The sequence below is a fragment of the Acartia tonsa genome, chromosome 8, assembly GCF_053477335.1.
Source record: "Acartia tonsa isolate MP-2025a chromosome 8, ASM5347733v1, whole genome shotgun sequence".
Lineage (NCBI taxonomy): Eukaryota > Metazoa > Arthropoda > Copepoda > Calanoida > Acartiidae > Acartia > Acartia tonsa.
This window is the reverse complement of record NC_137267.1, coordinates 12004801-12030109: the sequence shown is the minus strand read 5'-3', so window position 1 is coordinate 12030109 and position 25309 is coordinate 12004801. Positions and strand designations below refer to the sequence as shown.

Sequence of the window (25309 nt, the reverse complement as noted above, 5' to 3'; positions counted from 1 at the left end):
TGCATAATTTAACACATTGCTATCGTGTTATATAAAGATAAATGATGATCACTGTTCAAAAAGTTTAATTTAAATATTTCTGGAGAGAACAACAAAAACTTTCTTTATACCCCAAATAGTACAAATTCATAGTACGCCCTTGCATCCATTACATAATTATCAGCTGATTTATAGACAGACTGAAAATTAAGTTGCCAACCATTTGAGGGGGGGGGGGTTGTACTTTTCATTATATACAAATATCTGACTCTCTGCCTGGGTTTTTATTTTATTATTGTAAAGAATTTTTTTTTTTTTTTGGGGGGGGATGATTTTCCATTTTGGTCTAATATTTGTATCAGTTGGCAAATAGAACAGATTATTGATACAGCTAGTGTGTTTTACAGACTGGAGTTTCTCCTATTAAAAGTACAAACAAATATTTCAGGTCAAAAGATACAACCCAAACTTATCCTACACATCTTGTTCTGATATCCCAATAAACATAAGGAAATATATGTGAGAAAAACCAAGATTTTGAGAGAATAAGGAAGGTGAAAAGGCAGAATTTATATATTCTCTATACCTCTATTTCAGTTATGATATCCCAATATAAATTAGAAAAATTATCTGAGAAAAAGGAAGAATTAGGGGAATTAAGGAAGAACTTCATAGAATAAGCTAGGTTATCTGAAAATAAGAGAGAATTAGTAAGGAAAAGGAAGAATGTCTTAGAATAAGGTAGATTTTCTTAGAATAAGGAAGAATGTCTTAGAATAAGGTAGATTTTCTTAGAAATAGGAAGTATTTCTTAGAATAAGGAAGAATGTCTTATAATAAGGTAGATTTTCATAGAATTAGGAAGTATTTCTTAGAATAAGGTAGATCTTATTAGAATAAGGAAGAATGTCTTATAATAAGGTAGATTTTCATAGAATTAGGAAGTATTTCTTAGAATAAGGTAGATCTTATTAGAATAACTAAGAATTTCTTAGAATAAGGAAGAATGTCTTAGAATAAGGTAGATTTTCTTAGAATAAGGAAGAATGTCTTATAATAAGGTAGATTTTTATAGAATTAGGAAGTATTTCTTAGAATAAGGTAGATCTTATTAGAATAACTAAGAATTTCTTAGAATAAGGAAGAATGTCTTAGAATAAGGTAGATTTTCTTAGAATAAGGAAGAATGTCTTGTAATAAGGTAGATTTTCATAGAATTAGGAAGAATTTCTTAGAATAAGGAAGAATGTCTTAGAATAAGGTAGATTTTCTTAGAATAAGGAAGAATGTCTTAGAATAAGGTAGATTTTCTTAGAATAAGGAAGAATTTCTTAGAATAAGGTAGGTTATCTGAGAATAAGGGAGAATTTGTAAGGACAAGGAAGAATAAGGAAGAACATGGAGGTATTGGGTTAATTTTCTTAGAATTAGGAAGAATAAGTGAGATTTAGGAAGGTGATTTTTATCCTCTTTTTCAGATATGTAAGAAAAAGGAGAGTGATTTTTGTCCATATTTGAGATATCTGAGAAAAAGGAAGATGATTTCTGTCCTTTTTGGAAGGGAATTTCTGTCCTTTTTAGGAATGACTTCATTTCCTTCATATGATCCGGATAATGTTTATGGACATACTTACATTTTTAGGACTTGATTATAGAGTTTCTTCGCCTATAACATTAGAACACATAAAAATTTGATGTTAAAAAGTTAAAAATCAATATATTTAAAATGGACGTACGGTCTTTCTGGTAATGATTATAGAGTTGCTTTGCTTTCTAACTGGTACCTAACTCCTATAGGAATCATCATGCAAAGTTTGAAATCGATAGAACAATTCTAACATGCCTAAATTAATGAAAAGAGCTTTTTGTCACGTACGGACGTACGGACTGACGGACGGACCGACCCTAATTATAGAAAAGCTTCGCTTAAAAAAAAAAGACAATTATGTTACTCCTCAAGTAATATCAAACAACTAACAATATTTTTCTTCACTGACCAATTATAGTTCATTAACATAATTTTACAAAAATATGAATAGTACATTTAATAGATGGTGTCCTTCTTTGCATAATTTGACTTAGTAGTATTAACCAGGCAGGGAGATAGAATTGGATTGTTTAATACACTAGTTCCCAAAGTTTTGTAAAAAAGTTTTCTTATTTGTTGGCTCAAATACTTTGTGGACTATATAGAACTTTCATAGGTTGGTTCACTGAGTTGAGTTTTCAAACGGACATATTACAAACTTTCCCGATTTTGTATTACTTTTGAGGAACACGACTCCAGTTACGTCATATTTTTCTTTCCCGAAAAAGGGAAGGGGGAAAGAAAAAAAAGGGAAGGGGGGAAGAAAAAAAAGATGGGAGAAAAGGGGGTTTTACCCATCTCTTTTGAAGAGATTTTCTTCCCCCCTTCCCTTTTTCGGGAAAGAAAAATATGACGTAACTGGAGTCGTGTTCCTCAAAAGTAATACAAAATCGGGAAAGTTTGTAATGTGTCTTTCAAACGTCTCCAGCATGTAATCTACAAAAGAGTTAATTTTATGTATCATTATTGGGGATGTACATCAATTTATCGGCCATTGTCTTAACCCCTTTAGATCACTGAGTATTAATAGGAATGGTATGCTAGCTTAATTGTAGACAAACCCCAAACTGTCCCAGTTTTGGCAAGACGATTCCTGTGACGTCATATAAAAAGGGAAGGGGGAAGAAAATCTCTTCCCTTTTCTCCCATCTCTTTTGAAGAGGAACACAGTAATAGTGTCTGACTGATTATGACGTAACAAAAAAAAATTAGCCAATGAGAGGCCGTTATTGACCAATGTGCAATGGTAAAATTTATAGTGGCCTCTCATTGGCTAATTTTTTTTGTTACGTCATAATCAGTCAGACACTATTACTGTGTTCTTTGAAGATATTTTCTTCCCCCCTTCCCTTTTTCTTTCCCGAAACGTATGTGACGTCACAGGAATCGTCTTACCCAAACTGGGACAGTTTGGGGTTTGTCTGATTGTATCCCTAAGAAAATTTTATATTCAAAGAATTTAAATTGATTGAATCATTTTTCTTTTAATATACTTATGCAATTATGTGAAAGTAAATAAATTAAAATACAATTAGACCCCAAGATTATGGATTTGTTGGGCTTTAATTATCAATTTTGTTGTGCTAGTTGACTAAAAGATGTCGAACCTATAGTAAAAGTGTCTGACTCTGATTATGATGTAGAAAAAAATATCCAATGAGAGGCCAGTATACACTGTAATTGACCAATGGTAAAATTTATAGTCGCCTCTCATTGGCTAATTTTTTTTACGTCATAATCAGAGTCAGACACTTTTACTGGGTTCAAAGATGTCATTAGAAAAAAATTTATTTCATCCCAATAGAGTGTCTAATTGCTCGAAGGGTGAAAATCTATTTTTTACGATTAATTTAGAAGAATTATCGGAAATGGTATTCAAGTAAAGCGTCTAAGAGTTCGACATACTCAATAATGAAAATTAATATATACTTTCCTTGTTGGATGATTCAAATGTCAGAATATCTTGAAAGAATTTGCTACAATACTTTATGTGTATAGTTAAGTATATATTATCTATTAGGAGACAAATGAAGTAAAGACCAACGGAATTTTGGTTTGCTTTTTAATATCTAGTTGAAACCTGATATGAATTATTTTTGTGTTTTTATCGCAAATTTTACTTGACACAAAGTCAATAATTTCATTTAATCATTTAATTAAACTACATGTTAGGTAATATTCCCCATAATTATAATTGACCCCCCCCCCCCCCCCAAGGCTCATTAATAACCATTTATCGGTCGATGACAAATTAATGCCACGCTGTATCATGGGATGGGGGCGTGATTGAAATGTGTAGTATACTCCTTTGATTAAACTCAATTTACGGGTTTTTATTTAATTGCAACGTAGTTATAAGACTTTTGGTAGCAATAAATTGAGACGTTGGGTATCCCTCTAACTGAACCGATTTTTGATTAGTCAACGGTCTAAATTTGTCTCGGCCAGGATATGATTAAAAGCCTAAATCGGCCAAGGAATAGCCGAGTACAATATTTTTAAACTTAAAAAATTAAAAATAAAGAGCTAAATGATTTATTGCGTCTTTCTCTTTTTATCGACAGACGCACTTGGATATATTATTTTCATAATTAATTATATGTATTTCCCATGTTAACGTCACCTTATGTGTAAATTTGGTGAGCTACATTATTGAATAGCGTTGTTAAGTTAGGATGGAAGAATTTTGTAATGAAAGCAAAAGTGGGGTAGAGGATAAGGGATGGGGTAAAACGGGTTATCATAATGTTTTATTTTCTTGACTTTAACAGTTAGGGAGTTGAATCCATTTTTATAGAAGCAGAAATATAATCTATGATTATGGTTTGGACCCTCTAAAACTGTAATCTACCCTTCCACTTTCCCCTCTCTTGGTGAAGATATCTTCAATGCTGATACGATTTTTGAAATATAAGATTCCACTTTTGTCTCTCTTGTTGAAGATATCTTCACCAAGAGAGGCAAAAGTGGAATCTTAAATTTCAAAAATCGTATCGGCGTTGAAGATATCTTCACCAAGAGAGGGGAAAATGGAATCTTACATTTCAAAAATCGTATCGGCGTTGAAGATATCTTCACCAAGAGAAGGGAAAGTAAAATCTTACATTTCAAAAATCGTATCGGCGTTGAAGATATCTTCACCAAGAGAGGGGAAAGTGGAAAGGTAGATTACAGTTTTAGAGGGTCCAAACCATAATCATAGATTATATTTCTGCTTCTATAAAAATGGATTCAACTCCCTAACTGTTTAAGTTAAACTCTATCCATTTATCAACCTTTATTTAGCTTAAAAGGGTAAAGAAGAGCACTGTAAATGTAGATATAAAGGAAAAATAATAACGTGATAGTCAGGGGGGGGGGTGCATATTTTCCATATGTAAATTAATGGGGTACTACCGAATGAAGAAGAAAGAAACTTTCATAATATTTTATTTTTCATGTAAAACTAGTTATTTCCACTACTAAAATCATCATTTTTATTCGTGATATTTTGATATAGGGCTGATTATGTAAAAAGTTATGATATCTTTTATCAGAATATCAAGAATGGAAAAGAGGGACCTCAAAGTTTTTTATCCAAAGATTGAGAGAAGATGTTTAAAAACCTTTGGGGACCAGTAACATTTCCAATCTTTCCAGTCATATCCAAATTACATATACCAAATCAAAAATCAAACTAGCTATCAAAAAAAGATATTATCGTACAAAAATATAAAGATCCCAAATCGTTGATGGGGGGGGGGGGGTTAAAGGTGTACTCCTCAAGAATAAAACCATTGGATTCTTTTATGATGAATAATGTTTAGATTAAGTTACACCTAAATAATATTACTCTACCATTATTAGGGAAGAGGAATAGTTATATCAGAGAAAAACAGACAGTTGCTGTTTTTGAAAATAAATGTATGAATGCCAGTGTTTGATGTGTTTAACATAATTATAGGCTATTTTATGTATTATTATGTTGGTATGCAAAGTTGACATAACTTTATGTCATACTTGTTCCCTTAACCTTTGTTATTTTGTCTTGTATTTAAATTTGCTTGACATAAATTTATGTTATATGACTTACTTTTAAAAACTTTGTTATTATGTTGATATACAATTACACTTGACATAATTCTATGTGATTTTACTTATTCTCTAAAACTTTGTTATAAAGTTGTGTACACTTACACTTGACATAACTTTATGTCATATTACTTATTCCTCAACCTTTGTTTTTATACATTTATACTTGACATAATTATTATGTTACTTTACTTATTCCTTACCTCTTTGTTATTATGTTTTTATACATTTACACTTGACATAATTATTATGTTACTTTACTTATTCCTTACCTCTTTGTTATTATGTTTTTATACATTTACACTTGACATAATTATTATGTTACTTTACTTATTCCTTACCTCTTTGTTATTATGTTGGTATACATTTACACTGCACATAATGGACTTCTCTTGTTACAAAAAATTATATTCATTACAATATACCAAGCATTTCTTAGTAGGAGAGATACAATATTATTATTTTTGGAGTGTATTTTAACATAAAAGCGAAGCTCTGAAACGGTAGGACAAACAGACATTAACACTTGTATAGTGGAAGAGTCGAAGCAAAATTGTAAGTAAATTTGTTGAAACGCTTGATACAGGATAATGTTTATGGACATATTTACATTTTTAGGACTTGATTATAGAGTTGCTTCGCTTATAATATTGTATTTTTTTGTACCAGAAATCAATATACCAAAAATCAGGTCAACCGGATAATTAGATCACATAAAAATTTGTTGTTAAAAAAGTAGAAAAATCAACATATTTAAAATGAACGTATGGACATTCTGGTAATGATTATAGAGTTGCTATGCTTTCTAAACCGTACCTACTACAGGAATCACCATGCAAAGTTTGAGATCGATAGGACAATTCTAACATGCCTAAATTAACGGAAAAAGCTATCCGTCTTGTATGGGATGTACGTACGGATGGACCGACCCTAATTACAGAAAAGCTTCGCTTTTAAAAATTACTACTTCTTTAATCAATTTTATTTATTATAGTGAAAAAAATAAATAGGCAAAGACATTTGTTTTTAAGAACTCCTGTAACGTTGATAAAATAATTTCTGTTGTAAAAATAATTTTTGCCAGTGAAATTTACAGTCACCTCTCCCTCTCTGATTATAGTGTAACTGTACAAATTGTGTACGGTTGAAAGGTTATGCATGTGAACAGGTGAGCATTCTCTGCAGCAAGCATTTTATTTTTACGGAGGATACCTTCACCCTCACAAAAGAAATCACTCGTTGTCGGGCAGGTGATGGGGTCGAATCTCGGCCCTAAACTACGTCATAAATACATTTAAAGACATTTAAATGGTTTCTACTGCTGATATGTCAAATGAGTGACCAACTTGGTTGGAATAGATAAAGTACGTCGGCCCAAAACATGTGCAAATCTTTAACATGTACAGTTAAGACTTTTTGACTAAGGTCGCTCAATCCAAAACTAAGTTGTATGTAGGACGTTCGATCCCATAATCATGCACTTCTCACTAGCAAGATTTAGTTCACAGATACACTAAAATAAGTTAAACATTTCCAAACAGTTTCTTTCATTTTTAAATTAGTTCTCTCTTTATACAGCATTTATTTTAAGGGTTTTGAACTATATCAATGAAAATATATATATATATAGATGCTAGAGACGCAACCACTAGTATTATATAAAATAGTAAGTTTTTTTGTCAATGGCTTAAAAATAACTACTTCACTGATTGAATTCTACATTTTAAGGAAGATTCAAATTGACCCCAGGAAGGTTTTAGGCTATTTTTCCGCCCTTGAATACAAAGACCCTAGATGCTAGGGTGTATTCTCTAGCGAATTTTAAAAATGTAATACATATGTGGACGTGATTCCACCCCAAATATATTTACTGTATATCTTGTATCCAAGATGATAATATTAATAACATATATCATAATTATTTAGTAAAGGTGTCATTTCAAAGGGAATACCATATACATTTTTGCCCGCTGATAAATTCCTCAAAAAGACCTTTGAAAAAGGTTAGCAAATCATAAGAGAAAAACACTGGTGGGAGAAGGGTTAAATAACTGTATCTCCATCGCAACCACCTTTTGAAACCTTTCTATTGAAAATCAGCCAATGGTGTCGCTTATATTAACACAGCCAAGTAGCATAAAATAATTTAGAAGCAGACGAAGAAGGTCTTTGAAAAAAGGAAGGGAGGTAGTTGTCTGAATATACATATAAACTATAGAATTGTTAGCAAATCAAAGGATTTCACTTTGTAGCAAAGCTACTGTAGAATGCATTTTTATGCTTATTATAAAGAAAAGGGTTTTTTGTCACTGCTTTAAAAGATAAATATTTGAAAGTTGGCTGTTCAAAAAAGTACAAAAATTTATTTTCATAAACTCTTTTATTGCCTATATTTTATTTTAAAAACATTTTTGCCAATATAATATCTAAATACATAAAACTAGTTATTGTCATATTTGCAGAATCATCAAGGAAATAATAATTATGGGGAAGCTATTGCATACCTTATTTATTATTTATTTATCATATCTTTTCCTTATATTAGCGAATATACTCTATAAATATGACATATATTACTTATATAAAAAAAATGCATGAATTTATTCATTAAATCCTCCTAATAAAGTAACCGAAGGATTTTTTATAACTGCTGAACCGATATGGCTCTTTTTTATGATGTAGCTTCTCATAGGTCCTGAACATAAATATCCTTGTTTATGGACGGATTATAAATATAGAATATTCATCTCTAACCACACAAATAGTCCTTTTTCTATAAGCATAAAAAATATCTAATTTTGGCCTCATTTTTAGAGTGAAACATCTCTAAATTTTTTGGTTCAAACGTTCGTGTGTAAGATAAAATCTATATAAGATAATATTTGGAACTTTACTTAGTGATTCCTTTGAAGAGTATATGTTGGTAAGCGTAGTATAACTAAGATAAAGTTGACTCACAAAGTAGGGGTATGGATACACCCCTTTTGGATCTCACCCCCTTAAACCCTTTATATTTCCTAGTTATGGGGCAAACTCGAAAAACACCATCCTCAAAGGAGGTGTCAAGTTAAAAAACCACACCCCTTTTAAAATTTTTGTCCGTTTCAAAATATCTCATTCCTAGCCTGAAAAAATCTCAAAAAACCTCCACAAAATGGAAAATTCTAAATAAACCCTAAAAATGGTGGTTTTACAGTCATTTCTAAGGCTACGAACGAGATATTTTGAAACGGACAACAGTTTCTGATTCTACTCCTCAAGGCCTTTTCTGGGAGCACCATAAAGCAATAGTTCTGATTCATTAATTTTTTTACTCCCATCCACAAATGGATATACAATTGTATAAATGTCCAAAATCGACCTAACCTAGTGTTTAACAGACAACACCTGGGGTGTTATCGTCAGTGGGATGTAAGACAGACATCCATTGTGGTGTAAAGCAGAATATCTAATATGTTAACGAAATATATTTTCAGAGAAGCTTTGCATTGGTATGTTCAAGTCTATTGTTTAGGTGTAGACAATTAGGGAGGGGGGGTAAATTAACAGACTCAAAAGTAAAAGAAGCGTCGAATCCTTATTTGTATAAACGCACGTGTATTTGGGTGGACCACTTTGAAGGGTGTTTCAATCCCCCTTAATTTTTCTAGGATGGTGGTTACAATCCTGTATTCCCCCCTTCGATTATGGAAACGTCTGCACGTGTACGACCATTTGGTTTTTCTTCAATTGGCTATTTTTTTCGCATGTTAGTGTGTGTGTGTGTGGGTGTTGGTGTGTGTGTGTGGGAGTTGGTATGTGTGTGAAGGTGTGTGTGTGTGGGTGTTGGTATGTGTGTGTGGGTTTTGGTATATGTGTGAAGGTGTGTGTGTGTGTGGGTGTTGGTACGTGTTTAAAGGTGTGTGTGTGTGGGTGTTGGTATGTGTGTGAAGGTGTGTGTGTGTGTGAGTATTTCAGTGATTCGTTAAAAGTTGATATGAGTTTTGTAAACGAAACTTTCCCCCTGCGCAAGTACTATGTAGATCATATCATGCGCGGTGCTACTTCTTCAATTAAAGGTATTCTCGCAAAAACGTAGATTTAAAATAGTAGAGCCTGTCTATAACAAGACGAGCGTCTCTTTCTCTGTCGGGCAATAATAAATAAAAGTTTATAGATTCTTCGGTTAAATTATATTTAAAGAATTTTTGCTCTAAAATTGCAAAAATATGTTATGACAGTGACTTTATATAGAACTAGCGGCTACGCCCCTAGAGGCCACTTGTGATTTCTCTTGGGAGGGTGGTGGTACCAAAAATTAGTTATAAACCTTCCCGGGACCCAGACAAACAAACATCCTTTTTTACTTTATTGTCAGGATTAAATGTAACTTTCTTGTTCATTATAGATTTAAAAACCTTTAAAATCACAGATAGCATAGAATCAAGAGTTATATCTAACCAAAAAGTTACAAGTGCAATACTTGGCTTTAATATGGTAACATAACCTTGTATATGACACTCTAATTGGAGTTAATTGTCTTACATTATATGAACACTCTACGCATGACTAAGCATTTTGTTGCATTATCTGGTTTACTTTTCAAAAGTTAAGTTTTCTTTATCAGTGATTTTATATTATCATAAAAAATGAGCTAATTGCAGTGAATTAAATCAGATTTTTAGAAAATCATAAAAAAGTGAAATGAGATTTAAAGTTTTAACAAAACAGACAGAAATGTCACAAAACTAAAAATGGAAAATTTGTTAAGAATTGCTCGCAATTTCAAGCATGGTTTTATATTTTGCATAGTTTTGTTTATAATAAGGTAAAAGGATCAAATTAAAATTAAAGCTTTATATAAATTATTGTAAGTGGACAAAGTGTCTCAAAAATCAGCGATGTGACGTCATAAAAATGAGCGATTATCCATCTCTTTTTAGGGAATTTTTTTCCCAATTCTGCTCTCATTTCCTTCATCGTCACATGATTGATTTTTGAGACTTTTGTATATTCTATTTTGTTCACCTTGTGAAATAATTATATAATAGTTATTTCTCGCATCGTATTATAAACGGCTTTCCGGGGATATAGAAAGTACAAATATGAGATTAAAACTAGTTTTTTTAGCCCCGAGGTGCCGAAGGCACCGACTAAAAAACTGGTTTTAATCTTATGATTGTACATTTCTATATTCGTAGAAAGCTGGATATAATATGATGCTAGACATAGTTTTTTCGTATGGATGAGAACCGGTTCCTATCCACCGGATTCCAATAAATACGAGAATAGATATTATGGCATCGTATTATTGACATAAATGACAGCTTTCCAAGTATAGCAAACTGAAATATTTAAAGATTGTTTACAGTTTATTAGCCCCCAGGAGTCGAAGGCCTGGACTAACAAAACATGAATTGATTTTATTAATTATATTTTAATGTTCGTGGAAACTATACAGTACGAGACAATATTTTTTTAACAGAACAAGTTCTAATCCACTGGAAATTAACTGGATTGGAAGCCATACTGGAAACTCACTTCCAACCCTTTTTTTATCTTTATACATTTAATATATTTTCTCGTATTCATTCGAATCCGGTGGATAGGAACCGGTTCTCATCCATACGAAAAAACTATGTCTAGCATCGTATTATATCCAGTTTTCTACGAATAATTCCGAAATTGATTGAATTCCGCAAATAAAAATATTATATAATTCAAGAAAAAGATGTTTCTTGAGTCAAAAAGTGTATCACAAGAATCTTAACAAAAGAGTTTGCTGAAAAATCAACGAGAAAATTATCAAATTTTGTTCCTTTTAATGCTTACTAGTTGTGCCTATTTGTTTCTGTTTACTGTAGAAGATGAAATACAAATAGATTTAGATTATCAAGCTGACTTCACACTTCCTTGGAAAGAGGTAATATGGAAGAACTAATTAATTCCTACTCGTTCTAGGACTCAATTTCTTTTCAATACTCTTTGTGACCGTTGTTGGGTGATAAGTTCGAATCTCTGCCAAACTCAAAGTCATAAATAAAAAGTCGGAATGGTAACTATTGCTTCCATGTCAGTTGCGTGACATAGATAGTTTAGAATAGGGAGAATACTTTGGCGCAACTCATTACCATAGGACATACAGAAAAAGGTCGTGCAATCAAAGGCTAGGTTGACTGATGGGCGCTTGACCATATAATAATGCACATTTCGTAGTGTATCCCGTACTCTATAGGCTATCCGAAGGAACTATACGATTTCCAGATTATTCCTAAATGTTATAGAAATCCTCATTCTAGCTATGAAAACGATAGGATGATTCTAACCTGCTTGAATTGTGCTGTAAAGTATTGATTAACACCCTAATGTTAAATATATTACGTAAAATGTACTAGATATACAATAATGAGCATAACATCACTTTTAAAAGCGTATCTTTTTCATAATTAGGTCATGTCCGCAACGTAAAGCTCTGATCGTTGATTTATGCATGTTATAAATCTATAATTGATTTCAAACACGATGTAAAGAGCGTAGCAACTCTAATAGTAATCGTTACCAGTAATCCGGCCGGCCATTTAAAACATAATTTTCACAACAGTTTTTTGTACGTTTTAATTATCCTAATTTGTGCAATGATTCTAAGACAACAAGGTATAATATTATGAACGAAGCATATTTTTAATAAATTTCTAAAGATATAACTATCATGTATATAAACAATGTTGCACCAAATTTCTATTCAATTTTGTTTAGACAAAATTAAATTATTATTCTGCTAGTTAAGTTCTGACACTCTACAAGTTTCAATGTTTGTTTGTCATTCCTTTTGATATTAAAGTTTCGCTTATATGTATGTTAATCCTTGTTACTGCAAATTGTATGCAAAAGTAAATATTTGATTTTCATTAGGATAAAGAAACATATTAATGAAATGATTTTAAAAATGAATAGTTATAAAAGCCTAATTGACAATATGATTATTGTGTTGGTAACATGAGCCTAAAGAAGACGGGTATATGGAAGTGTAAACAATGATTAATATGGAGAGTGTAAATGCCAACCTTCCCCTCATGGTTTATACCCACTTGACAAAACTCTATGCATGCCACTCTTGGGTAATAGCTCCAAACCGTCATTAGTTGGAGAGACGTGACTTTGTTGATCTGTTTAAATATTTATGATATAATTATCCTATTATCTGATTTTAGAATATTAATTCTTGCGACGATAAGACATAATATGTATTCACTTATAGGATTCTGAATGTGCTGAATATGCCATAAGATTTGCAAAAAATGGAACCCTTCCAATAAGAGCGCTGGTTTCTTTCCAGGTAAGGTGTTACTTAAGATCTATAGAACGGCTTACTTTATTGGGTAGTGCTTTTTAAGTTATTGTCTTAACAAGTTTTAAGAAGCTTAGTAATTATCTTGCTTGGCTGCTATTAAAGATAACAGCTTAGGTACTTTCCCTAAAACTGCGGTTCCCCAACCCTGCAGAGCTACACAGTACCAAGTTTAACCTAACCTAATCTGATATAAAGTGTTTAGAGGGGGTTTCTGTGCACGACTAGACATGAAACAACCAAAGCTTATGTTTTGGGAAGATTCTACTTCTAGTGTTAGGGAAATTATTTTTATATAGAGTATATGCCAGGTTGGCAAGGACGTCCAAGTGGGGAGGGGGAGGGGGGATTTTGTAAAGGAATACCATACCATACCAAAAGAAATAAAAAGCTTGGACGCCCTTGCATAAATTGGAATACCTATTTCCGATTTACTTATAATCTATAATTTCATATTGAACATTTTAGGGATCTGGAAATACTTTATTTAGAACATTATTTGAGGCATTATCTGGCATTTTTACAGGTAATATGTTTAATATTATTTTTCTATTCATTGTAGGATTTTTAAAATTTAGAAGCAAAAAAAATATTAACATATATTATATAGTATTAAATGATTGTACAAACTCTCGGCTACGCCCCTAGAGGGAATCGAATTAGAATATTTAAGTTTTTGTGGGGTGCTATTTTGGGAGATTTATGTTTATTGAACCCATAGGAATTATTGTTGTAAAGGAAAAACATATCGGTTAAGCTGTTATTAGCTATAATTGTCCTTGTTAAGGTTATGTTGGACGTGATGGGGATCTATACGATGCTGGCTTCCTTGGTGAAGACAGATACTACAAGTAATTATTAGTTATAGGATAGCGGCGCATGAAACTTCGCATATATTGGTCATTTTCAATATGTTTCTAATATAATTTATAGCCGTTTCTCTATGAGGTATTGGATATAGAATATATTTGGTTATTATGACAGGGGAAAAATTGAAGTCAATTTAAGTTGCTAACTTGAAACTCATTTACTGGTCAGTTCGTTCATCCAGTAGGAGGTTAGGGGATGGGGTAAATTTTGAGTAACATCCAAGTAAAAATACTTTTATGTTTTTTTTATTCTTCTGTGAACTTCATTTTTACATTTACGAGAACAATACTCCCCCCTCCCCCACCCCCCAAACCTTTTACAATTATATGATTATTTTAATTATTTCTTACTTTTCATATTTTTATCGTTCTGTGCTGATGCTAAGTGACCTTAGTACTTTTTACAAATCACAACCTACCCCCCCCCCCCCACTCCAACTTTTAAAATTTTATGAATTTTACTTTTCAGGGACGGAAGTACCTTGTTACAGAAGTCTCACTATACCATGGGTGTAGCTGGGAGCGAATGGAGCATTGATATTCTGGACAGATTTAATATTATCAGAGAATTTAATGGTAATTTCACATCATATAGTCAATCTTCTTTATAAGGGAGGGGCCAGCGGCTACGACCCTAGAAGCATCTAGGGGCACTTAAGGTAGGAGGGGGAAATGTCGACCCTCTTCCATTTTCAATATGACATTTAGAAAGATAGAGTAAAAACAAAATGTTTTTTTAGGGGGGGGGGGGTCATCTTATATTGGGAGGGTGTAGATACCCTCCACCAAAGTATTTAAAAACCTTCTCTGAACCTTCACTGTTAAGGAGAACCATATTGTTTAAGCAGTATATAATAGGATAAGAACAATGGGCGATAAATTGATTTATATCCTCAACAATGTTAAGCAAAATTACCCTGTAAATTACAATTATGATCAATTAACTGTATAACCTTATTTTAAAGTGGTCATTGATTGATTGATTGGTGTTATCTATTCATGGTATAATAATGTCAATATAGAAGCGATAAAGTTAGAGATCTATTGACTGATCCTAAGTTCAAGACTAACTATTTTTTTATATATAATTACAAGCAAATATTTTATACCTTTTTTAGGAAATGCCGTATTATTAATACGAAACCCTTTTGATGCCATTATTTCTGATTGGAACTTTGAGAGGTAAAAATTTAAATCTTTATAATTTATGACAAAATCAAGTTCCACAAAAAACTTTCATTCTATGTTTCGTAAATTTAGACATGTTAGAATTGTCTGATCGATTTCAAAATTAGTATGATAATTCATATAACAGTTAGGAACGATTTAGAGAGAGCAGCAACTATATATTTGTTACCGGAAAGTCAATGCGTCCATTTGAATAATGATGATTTTGAACTTTTTTGACAACTTACTATATGATTTAATTATCCTATTAATCTAATTTTTGGAATAATGATTCCAAGGACGAAAAGGTCCCATACTATTAACGAAGAATCTCTATAATGAATGATTTCTTCTGATTTTAGAGCTTCACTTTTATGGATGTTGTCATCCTTGTTATTTTTATATTTTAGCACGATAGATCACATTGGGACTGTAAATATATCAACCTATGGTAAACCAGAATTCCAAATATTTCTAAATACAGCCATAATTAGGTAAATATATCAACCTATGGTAAACCAGAATTCCAAATATTTCTAAATACAGCCATAATTAGGTAAATAAATCAACCTATGGTACTACAGAATTACAAATATTTCTAAATACAGCCATAATTAGGTAAATATATCAACCTATGGTACTACAGAATTCCAAATATTTTTTTAAATACAGCTATAATCAGGTAAATATATCAACCTATGGTACTACAAAATTCCAAAATGCGACTACAGAATTACAAATATTTCTATTTCAAATAGAAATAAACTTGTGCATTTAAAACACACCTAAATTAGTAATATTCTTCATACAATAATGTCAAATGTCGTCATTTGTAAGCATTATTTTTTAGACAGATTTCTTGGTTACTACCATTGGCCGTGATACAGCAAATTAATTCCATTTAAAGTCGCTAAAAATATGGATAATTCTTGTGGGTATTTAGGGGTTATACTTTACTTTATTAGAGTACATTATAATCTGGTCTAAGATCCATGTAATAATAAATCCACTGTATGATTGTAGATGGGCTCAGATGATCCATGATTGGGTCGAGTATGGAGACGAGGTAAAAATTTTATTATGTTTTTCTTGGATGGATACAAATCCGATTTATCTCTGCTAGATTAAAACTGCTTCTAAGTCATTCATAACATCGTATTACTGACAATTTTCCACGGGGCTAACAAAACTGGTTTTAATCTTATAATTTTGCATTTTAATATCTTTGGAAAGCTGAAGTCAAAGGAATCATTTGAATTAACATCAGAAGAAAATTTTTTTACTCATAAGAAAACTAACTGCCCTTAATCTGTACAAATAAACAACCCTCAAAATAGCTAGAACTTAAGTTCAAATTTTCATAGCCTAAACATTTTTAAAGTAAGACAAAAACGGCTAAGAAATGTAAAAAAATGAATTTAGAATTATGGAGCAACTTTTTTAATAAAAAAATTAAATATATTTCAGATACAAATAGTATTTTATGAAGATTTGATAGAAAACCCACTGGGAGAAGTGGAAAAAGTTCTCAATAAATTAAAAGTCCCAATTCAACAAGGGAGAAAAGACTGTTTTATTAAACATTATAAAGGTATTTAAATTTTTAAACAATTTTTTGTATCTTGGACTTTTTCAAAGAAGGTATTGGGTTAGCTAATTTCTACAGTATAGCCTATAGCCAACCAAGATGAACTGAAATTAGTTTTCGAATGTGAACACATTTTCCTAGGTGTTTCCCAATCCTATCTCAATATTTGCTACTAGCTAAAAAACCTTCAAACTTCAAAAAAAAAATCAAAATTTGAATGTATTAACGATTTATACATTATACATTCAAAGTTTTAATTTTTCAAATTTAGATTTTTTTTTTGGAAGTTTGAAGGTTTTTTAGCTAGTAGCAAATATTGAGATAGGATTGGGAAACACCTAGGAAAATGTGTTCACATTCGGAAACTAATTTCAGTTGACCCCAACCAAGGAACAAGTAAAGCAGATAATGTTGCAAATAATATTTATGACTTTTTAGGCAAGCACGCTACTCTATACTTAATTAGGGTCGGTATGTCCGTCCGTCCAAGACTTTACATATTCGTAGCCAACTTGCTCTTTGACTGCTTTTAAGAATTTTTAAAATTTTGCTGATTTTTAAAATAAAATTAAATTTCTTTTTATGTACTAAAAATAAGAATTTTTAGATATATCAGAGAAATTTCATAGAAAAAAGAGAGAAATAATTTATCCATATTCAGAAGATAATATTTATGCCATAAGGTAAAAATTATATTATTTTTAATAACACTTAAATTGTGTTCTATAGAGCTTTGCAAGCTTTTACTTCCTTACTCAGTATGTATGTCTGTAAATTAGAGTAAAACACTAGAGGAAAAAAGTGTTAAATAACTGTATCTCCCCATCGCAACCGCCTTGTGCAACCTTTCTATTGGGTCATTGAAAATCAACCAATGGTGTCGCTTATATTAACACAGCCAAGTAGCAGAAAATAATTTAGAAGCAGACGAAAGAGGTCTTTGAAAAAGGAAGGGAGGTAGTTGTTTGTATATAGAATAGATCTATACTATAGATCTGTTGTCTATAAAATCACATAATAGCCTAAAGCCTTCCATAATTAATTACTGAAATATTGTGTCACGAAATGTCCTACTGTTTAAAAGATCTTTCGGGACATTTTGTTAAATTTATTTTGTTTAAAATATAATGGTGCTTTACCTCAAAGTGTTTAGCGAGCACAGACCCCCTCTCCCTTCATTATAAATAAGTTGAAAATAATGGTAGGGGAATTTTTTAACCCCTATCTGTGCCCTTACTCTGCGGGGCCTATACTTGCAGTACCCTAACCCTGCAGGGCTAATCTATACCCAATAGAGCCTAACCCAAGCTATAACACTGTCATACGAAAGAGAGGGGGTTTCCTGTGCTCGCTAGGCCATCCGAGGGAAACCACCAATTTACCCTTTAATTTCAGAACCTTTATCCGGGAAACGTCTAGATTTCTGGAGGCCCGGACAGGACAGGGGCTACCTCTGGACAAATACAGATGCTACAAAGATTGTGATCAATATAAACTTGTACTTGATGTTGTTGTTGTGGGGCAAACGGGGTAATATGGCAAAAATCTCCCTTCACCCAACCCAAAAATTTTCAAAATATATAAAAAAAAAAATGACAAATCTACAATTTGTGATTGAAATAAACCAACAACAAAAAAAGAATTAAACAAATTAAAGTTTAATTCTTGTACAGAAGAAAATTAATAGTATGTGTCATAAATAAATTTTTTTCTATAAAAGAATCTATTTTGTTATTTTCATGTAGCGTAGTTTCTTTACAACTAGCATGAGTGTTGGTCGGTCTTTCAGTTGGTTGATCTGTGAATAATCAAAACTAAACAACATACTCAACTTTTGGGACTGATAGTTTTTATATGCGAAGCTTTTCTTTAAATAGGGTTATCAGTGCGTACGTCCATAACGGATAGCTCTTATCGTTAATTTGAACAAGTACTGTCCTATCATGTTCAAAATTGGCATAATGATTCTCAACTTAGGTACAACTTTCGTAACGTCCGTTTTTTGTCTTTATTTAACACATTATTTTAAACAAAATATCTTTATAATCAATTAATTTTAAGAAATATCTATTCTTAGGTATAATAAGCGAAGCATCTCCATAACAAAAAGTCTTAAATTGTAAGTATGTCTATATTAGGCTTCTTGTATTAAAGTAATTTTGGAATATATTTCTAAAAAGTTTTTTTTTAATCTTGTTGTATTTTATGTATATGTTCTCGTTTGTTTGTCTTGTCTGACTGATTTGTTAAGCTTCGCTTGTATGGATGTTGTCATCCTTGTTTTAAGTAAAATTAATAAGGTCTATTATTCAATGTAGGAATTAATAAAATAATGTTCCATCACTCGCGCATATATGCATGTCTTACAGTTTTATATAATTGTAAGATGACACAACAAGAAATAATTAAAGGAGGAAATTATATCACACCCAATATAGCTATACAAAAAATCTTTGCACACAGAGGGTATAGGGGAATGCACTCACCCCCAAGTGAGGGTGGATAACCCCTCTCAAGGGTTTTATCCTCTCCACCAGCTTTGAAAGAGGTCTACATCCCAAAATACATTAAGAGGGGTAGAGAATAGTAAATCTTAATAGGAAGGTTTTTAAACTTTATGGGTTTAAGATTAATAACTAGCACATTAAGAGTGATAACAAATTCTCCCTAAAACAGTTTGACTTACCCTAGGGGCAAAGTTTACCCAGTGAGGGTAAATAATCCCTAATAAGGACTATTAACATTACTTGTTGGTAAGTTTGTTATAGGGATGGAAAAATAAATCTCTTTTAAAAAAATGTTGTATGCTAATTTTTAAACAATGTATTTAAAATTGTAGCCAGGCTATGTGATAAATATCTTTAAAAGGCCTTCACTAATTATTAGAGTTATTGTTTCATAACAAACATTTCATGTATGCCTATAAAGTAAATTGTAAAACTTTATATTGCTCATAACTGCATATCTAACCTTTCAAACTATAAGAGACTCTTGATGGTGATATTGATACTACAGAAATGAAGGCAAAGGCATTAGAAGAAGGTGAAGTAATTATGATACAATTTTAAAAATTCAAATTATCAGATATTATATTTTTACATTTCAAAACCATGTAAATTTAGTATAATGTTCTGGTATTTTTTTTCAACATAGGAACATATAAAGATTATGACTAGTATAACTGTTATTTAAAATCTACTTATTTTTTTATTAATTGGAATTTAAATAGATCATTAGTATTCAAACTGAATTCTCTTTTTACTATTGACTTTGCCAATTTAAAACAATTGCTATATTAGAACACAGCATTTAGTTCAGATAAATTTTATATGCTGCAAAATCACTTTAAAATGTGATCAAGTATATGTTTACTAGTTTAAATTTTATTAAAGGTTGGAGAATGGTGACCTACCATCATCTACAAGTTATGGACCAATGCAATGTTTGGAATCCTGTACATTGATATCAACAACTACAGACAATATCCTTGAGAGAGAATATGCCAAATGGTGCTAGGCTTAACCTTAGGTAAATAGGAAATGACTGGAAGAATTTTTCCAGATGCAAAACCACAAATTTTAGGATCTTTACCCAACCAATGATATAATGTTATATTATACCTGTTAGAACCACTGATGAGCCTTAGTCTTTTGGGGCCAACTCCTTTTTGGGAATTTTTTTGGGGGGAATACTTTAAGGGAATACATAAATAAAATACAAATAAATACAAAATCTTTTTCAGATTTCTAGAACCTGTGCATGTTGTCACTGATGTTAACAGCTTTGGATTCTTCAGCCTTATTGTTGACCTGGGCAGTGCTTTAGGCAAGGTTAATTTAGTTTTCAGATCTTAAGGTATTTCATCAGAATAAAATAATAAATTGATGTATTCTCCACAGATAACACAATTTTATAAGAGATTTTCACTTTATCTTTGTAAATTTTCTCATAAACTATCAAAAGTGCTGATACTCTTAGTATTTGTTGCAATCATTCTTTTATTGATATGGTTTTTCTTTTATACTTATTATCACCCTTTTCTATGCGAAGAATCAGTCCATGCTTACTTTCAAACATGCATTTGTCAATAAGAAATGAATAGCTATTATTGTTGATTTGGATTTGATTATTACAATTATTTTGAATTAGATTTCATTCTTGACATAATTATTCTTATAATAATTTAAAACATTTGAAAATATTAAAACTTTTATTGACCAAAATCTTTTATATGAAATAATTATCTTATTTATTTCATTTTTTTTTAATGGTATTTAGGACAGTTAGGCAATGTTATGAGCAAAGCGTCATTATAAACATGTTTGATAATGTAAGTATGCCTTTATTCAGGATCTTGTACTCAGTTATTTTGGAACAAATTTTCATGACATTTTTGTTTAGACTACTACAAGATATTGTTGAACATTGATCTGATTCTTATTTAGAATATGTTATTGTTTGTCGCTTTTATGGGTTTTGTCATACTTGATCAGTAATAATCACATAGGAGAAATTATGTTCTTGAATTAGCGCACTATTTAATATTTATGAACCTGACTAGATAACCTTGATTAAAACTAGGACTTTGGATTGGATTTTCAGCGCTTACCATTCTGGATATTATTGTTGAAAAAGTTTTTAGACTTAGAAATGTACTCACAAAGAATTGATAAATTAAAACTTTTTCTCGTATTCATTCAAATCCGGTGGATAAGAACCGGTTCTCATCCATACGAAAAAACTATGTCTATCATCGTTTTATATCCAGCTTTCTACGAATATAGAAATATACAACCATAAGATTAAAACCAGTTTTTTAGCCGGTGCCTTCGGCACCTCGGGGCTAAAAAACTAGTTATAATCTATATTTCTTTCTATATCCGCGGAAAGTCGTTTATAATACGATGCGAGAAATAACTATTCCAGTATGAGTTCCAAACCGATTAATATACGCTGGATTAAAACTGGTTCCGATCCCTACTGAAAAATCATGTATAGCATTGTTTTATTGATAGTTTTCCACGAATATTAAAATAAAAATCACAAAATTATACCATCTATGTTAGCTAATAAAACTGGCTATAATCTAATAATTTTATATTTTTATATCCACTGAAATCTGTCTTTAGTACGATGCTATTTCTATTTATTTCTAACAAATTATTATAATCAATATATCAATGCATAATCAGCATATTATTCAAATATAAAAATAGTTACATATTTTCTAATGATATTTTTAAAGAGGCATTGGTTTAATTTCATTCTTCGTCTAATTATCGAAAGTCCTAATTCTTAGTCACCGAAAGTTAAAATATCAGCAGTTCAATTGTAGCAGCAAATTTGTAAAATTCTCAGTTGCAGCTAGCAGAAAGTGAATAAGCATCTGCAGCTGCTAAGGTGTTCTTTTTCAACAATCAGCAGCTACCTTTGAGTCGCAGAGTTACAAATAGCTGTTGAGGTCTAGGTTATTCATTTGATTAACTTCATTTAAATTTATGAATAACTTTTTGGTAATAATGTTACTCTAAAATTTTTTTGGCCTGTGCGCATCCAGCCTGTACATCTTGTGTACGTATGTCTGTCGTTCGCGAATAGAAACTTATTTTAGTATAAAGGTTTCGTAATTTTCATTCATATTTTTTGGCATATTTTCTCTTTTCTTTTTCTTTTTTGAGAGCCGAACATCTGCCTTATCACGCGTTTTGTCTGTTTGTCCATCCATGTTTTTTGTGCTTCGCTACTAATGGATGTTGCTTTAAAACAAGCAACATAGTACGCCTATAAGAACCTGTAGAGTTGTATTAATTGTATAGTTGACAATTGAATAATATTATTCTACAGAAACAAATAAGTTTAAACTACGTACCTTTGTTTGAAAGCGAAGATTTTCTGCATATACTGCATAACGGATAGTTTTAATCATAAATTTTTTTAAATGTAAGCTTCGTCTTATCAATTTAAAACCTTAGATTCTTCAGGCAATAAGGTATAATAAAAGAAATATTATTTCAATATAAAAGGTTTGTATACATATCTATTTTAAACAAGTTGTTATTTATTATTCAAATTTTTTTCTTAGGAACTAATCTATTTTATTAAAATTAAATATTGAAAAGTACACCAATCAAGCCAAATTTGTCTGTTTGATTGCCGAAACCATGGATGTCAACCTTATTTTTTTTTGTACGTATTATTGAAGAATTTAATACATAATAATATTAATTACGAAAATGTTTTTTCTTCCTTTTATACATTTTATTACACTTATTCATAGAGAAACGAGTATTTATGAATAGATGGCTGAGTTTTTATTGTGAAGATTCCTTATTTCTTTATTGTTTGTACAAAATAAAAGCCTTAAGATATATATTTAAAATCTGAAAGATTTCGCGATCTTTTAAAAAATATTCTTTTCATTTATAAGCAATAAACATCTGCCATATAACTCACTTTTTTGCGCTGCACTTATAGATGTTGTTATCCTTGTTGTTCTTTGCATTTTGATAAGATTTGATGAATGAATGTGTTAATATCCTTAGAATAGACCAACCCCCTTAAACTAAAATTAATTTAAAATAAGGTGGGGGAGGGTTAGTTAAAGACCCTCGTAGGTGTTGGAAATTATTATTTATTTTGTAAATGAAGGAGAGGGGGGTTAGTGCTTGATAGGCCGTATGAGGTAAAGCACCTGCAATTCTATTCGGTAGAAAACTAATTGCAGAGGAGCTGAAGTAGAGAAATTGGAACAATTAATTTCGTATGACATGATAATAATAATTTCATTATATACAACACAAGGAAAAGGGACGACAAAATAAAAAAAATTATATTTCCTTTTGCATAAAAAGCAAGATTTTTCAATAAATAGTAATAGATGTAATTGGCGAAGATACTCTATAATAAAACTGATTACTATCCATTCTAGTGTTTCTTTAAGGAATCAAAATTATTAATCTTCTCTCTAACCTAGACATGTCATACTAGAGACGTTAAAAATTGTACCTACTACTGCTTTGTCTGACAAGTGACACTAAACAGGGGGAATGACTTGGTCCATACCAGGCGTAACTCATTATCTTAGAACTTCCAGACAAAGATCGTGCAATCAAAGAGTTGGTTGTCTGTTAGATGTTACTTAACCTAATATCCTTGGGTGTTAGAATATCGCATCCCATTACAAGCGGATGATGCTCTTGCTTCACTAGATGATCACTTAAATCGAAGGAGTCCCGCCCTAACTAAACAATAGACTAGACAAATTAAAGTAAAATAATAGAGTGGGGCATGAGCTATATGTAATTCAGTCCACGGTGTGGGGACCCTGTGCCGACTTTCAATTGGGTCTTTGAATATCAGCCAATAGCGTTGGAAATATTAACACAGCCAAGTTGTTTTTTTGTAAATTAGAAAGAAATTTGCTAGCAGATGAAAAAGGTCCCCTTGACTGGAACGTGGTAGTTATCTAGAGTATACATCTATACTTTTAAATTATTAGGTAAAACTTGACTATGTATGTACTTATATAATCCCTAATCTCTGGTAAGGAAGTGTGATGGTATATTAGGGTATTAACCTGTCACAAATCTGCCACATTCTAGAACAACATACTTTGATAAACCTCCGCAGAAATGCAAATATGCGGGTGTAACATAATCAAACAAATTAGAAGAATTTATATCAATTAGGACAATTCAAAGATTAATTCATAATTTAAAAACGTATCAAAGCATCCACTGTTCGTTGGGGAGGTGATTGGTTCGAATCTCGACTTAACACCGCGTCATAAAAAAAGACGTTAATAGTTATTTCTCGTATAGTATTATAAATGGCTTTCCGCGGATATAGAATGTACAATTATAAGATTAAAACTAGTTTTTTTAGCCCCGCGGTGCCGAAGGCACCGGCTAAAAAAACTAGTTTTAATCTTATGATTGTAAATTTCTATATTCGTAGAAAACTGGATATAATACGATGCTAGACATAGTTTTTTCGTATTCATGAGAACCGGTTCCTATCCACCGGATTCAAATGAATACGAGAAAAATAATTCATAACGCTTCTATGTCAGATGCGCGACATTAGAGTAGTGGCCCAAAACAGGCTCAATGTATTACCATGCACAGTCAGGACTTCTAGGACAAAGGTCGTGCTATCTAAAACAAAATGGTTGTCTGTTGGAAGTTACTTAACCTAATAGGTTAATATTATGGGTGTTTGGACAAAAATAGAAAGTTTGGACCTGACGTTAAAGTGTCCTGTATGAGGTAACATCTAAATTGTCGGGTTTATAAAAGATAATAGTAAAATATTATACAGAAAGAAAAAATATATTCATGAAATAAAGAAGAATCCAATAAAATTTAGCTGAGATATGTAAATATATGTATAATAAAACAAATCGTACAAAAATCGTACAAAAATGTAAAGTAGATTTATCGTCTATCAAAATATCAGTGTAACCCTGTAAAATAATATTTGTTGATGAACAAGGAAGAGAGCATCTTTTAAAGCGAAGCTTAACAATTGGAAAAATGATTTTAAAAGCTGAGAAAAATTAGATATAATATTTTCTTTCTATTGAAAACTTTTTATAGATGTACATTGTATAATCTTGCCTTTAATTATTGCAGGGATCGTACATGGCTTGAAATCATAGGACTGTTCTAACTTGCCTAAATTAACGGGAACAACACTTCCGTTACGGTCGAACCGTTGTA

The 25309-nt window shown here is 31.3% G+C and overlaps 1 protein-coding gene across 2 annotated transcripts; it reads left to right on the top strand.

Annotated features, from left to right (window-relative positions):
- Positions 1-11376: 11376 nt before the first annotated feature.
- Positions 11377-18311, top strand: LOC145326017 (sialate:O-sulfotransferase 1-like). Of its 2 annotated transcripts, XM_080169105.1 has the most exons (11): positions 11380-11540; positions 12876-12953; positions 13434-13491; positions 13753-13816; positions 14304-14410; positions 14953-15016; positions 15412-15495; positions 16025-16067; positions 16469-16592; positions 17197-17272; positions 17985-18311. In XM_080169105.1, exons 1-11 carry the CDS (start codon positions 11442-11444, stop codon positions 18121-18123), a joined length of 936 nt encoding a protein of 311 aa, XP_080025231.1. In that variant the 5' UTR covers positions 11380-11441; the 3' UTR covers positions 18124-18311. The 2 variants fall into 2 exon arrangements, with proteins under 2 accessions (XP_080025232.1, XP_080025231.1); XM_080169106.1 differs by lacking the exons at positions 16469-16592; positions 17197-17272 and having other exon boundaries at positions 11377-11540; positions 17985-18144.
- Positions 18312-25309: the final 6998 nt, after the last annotated feature.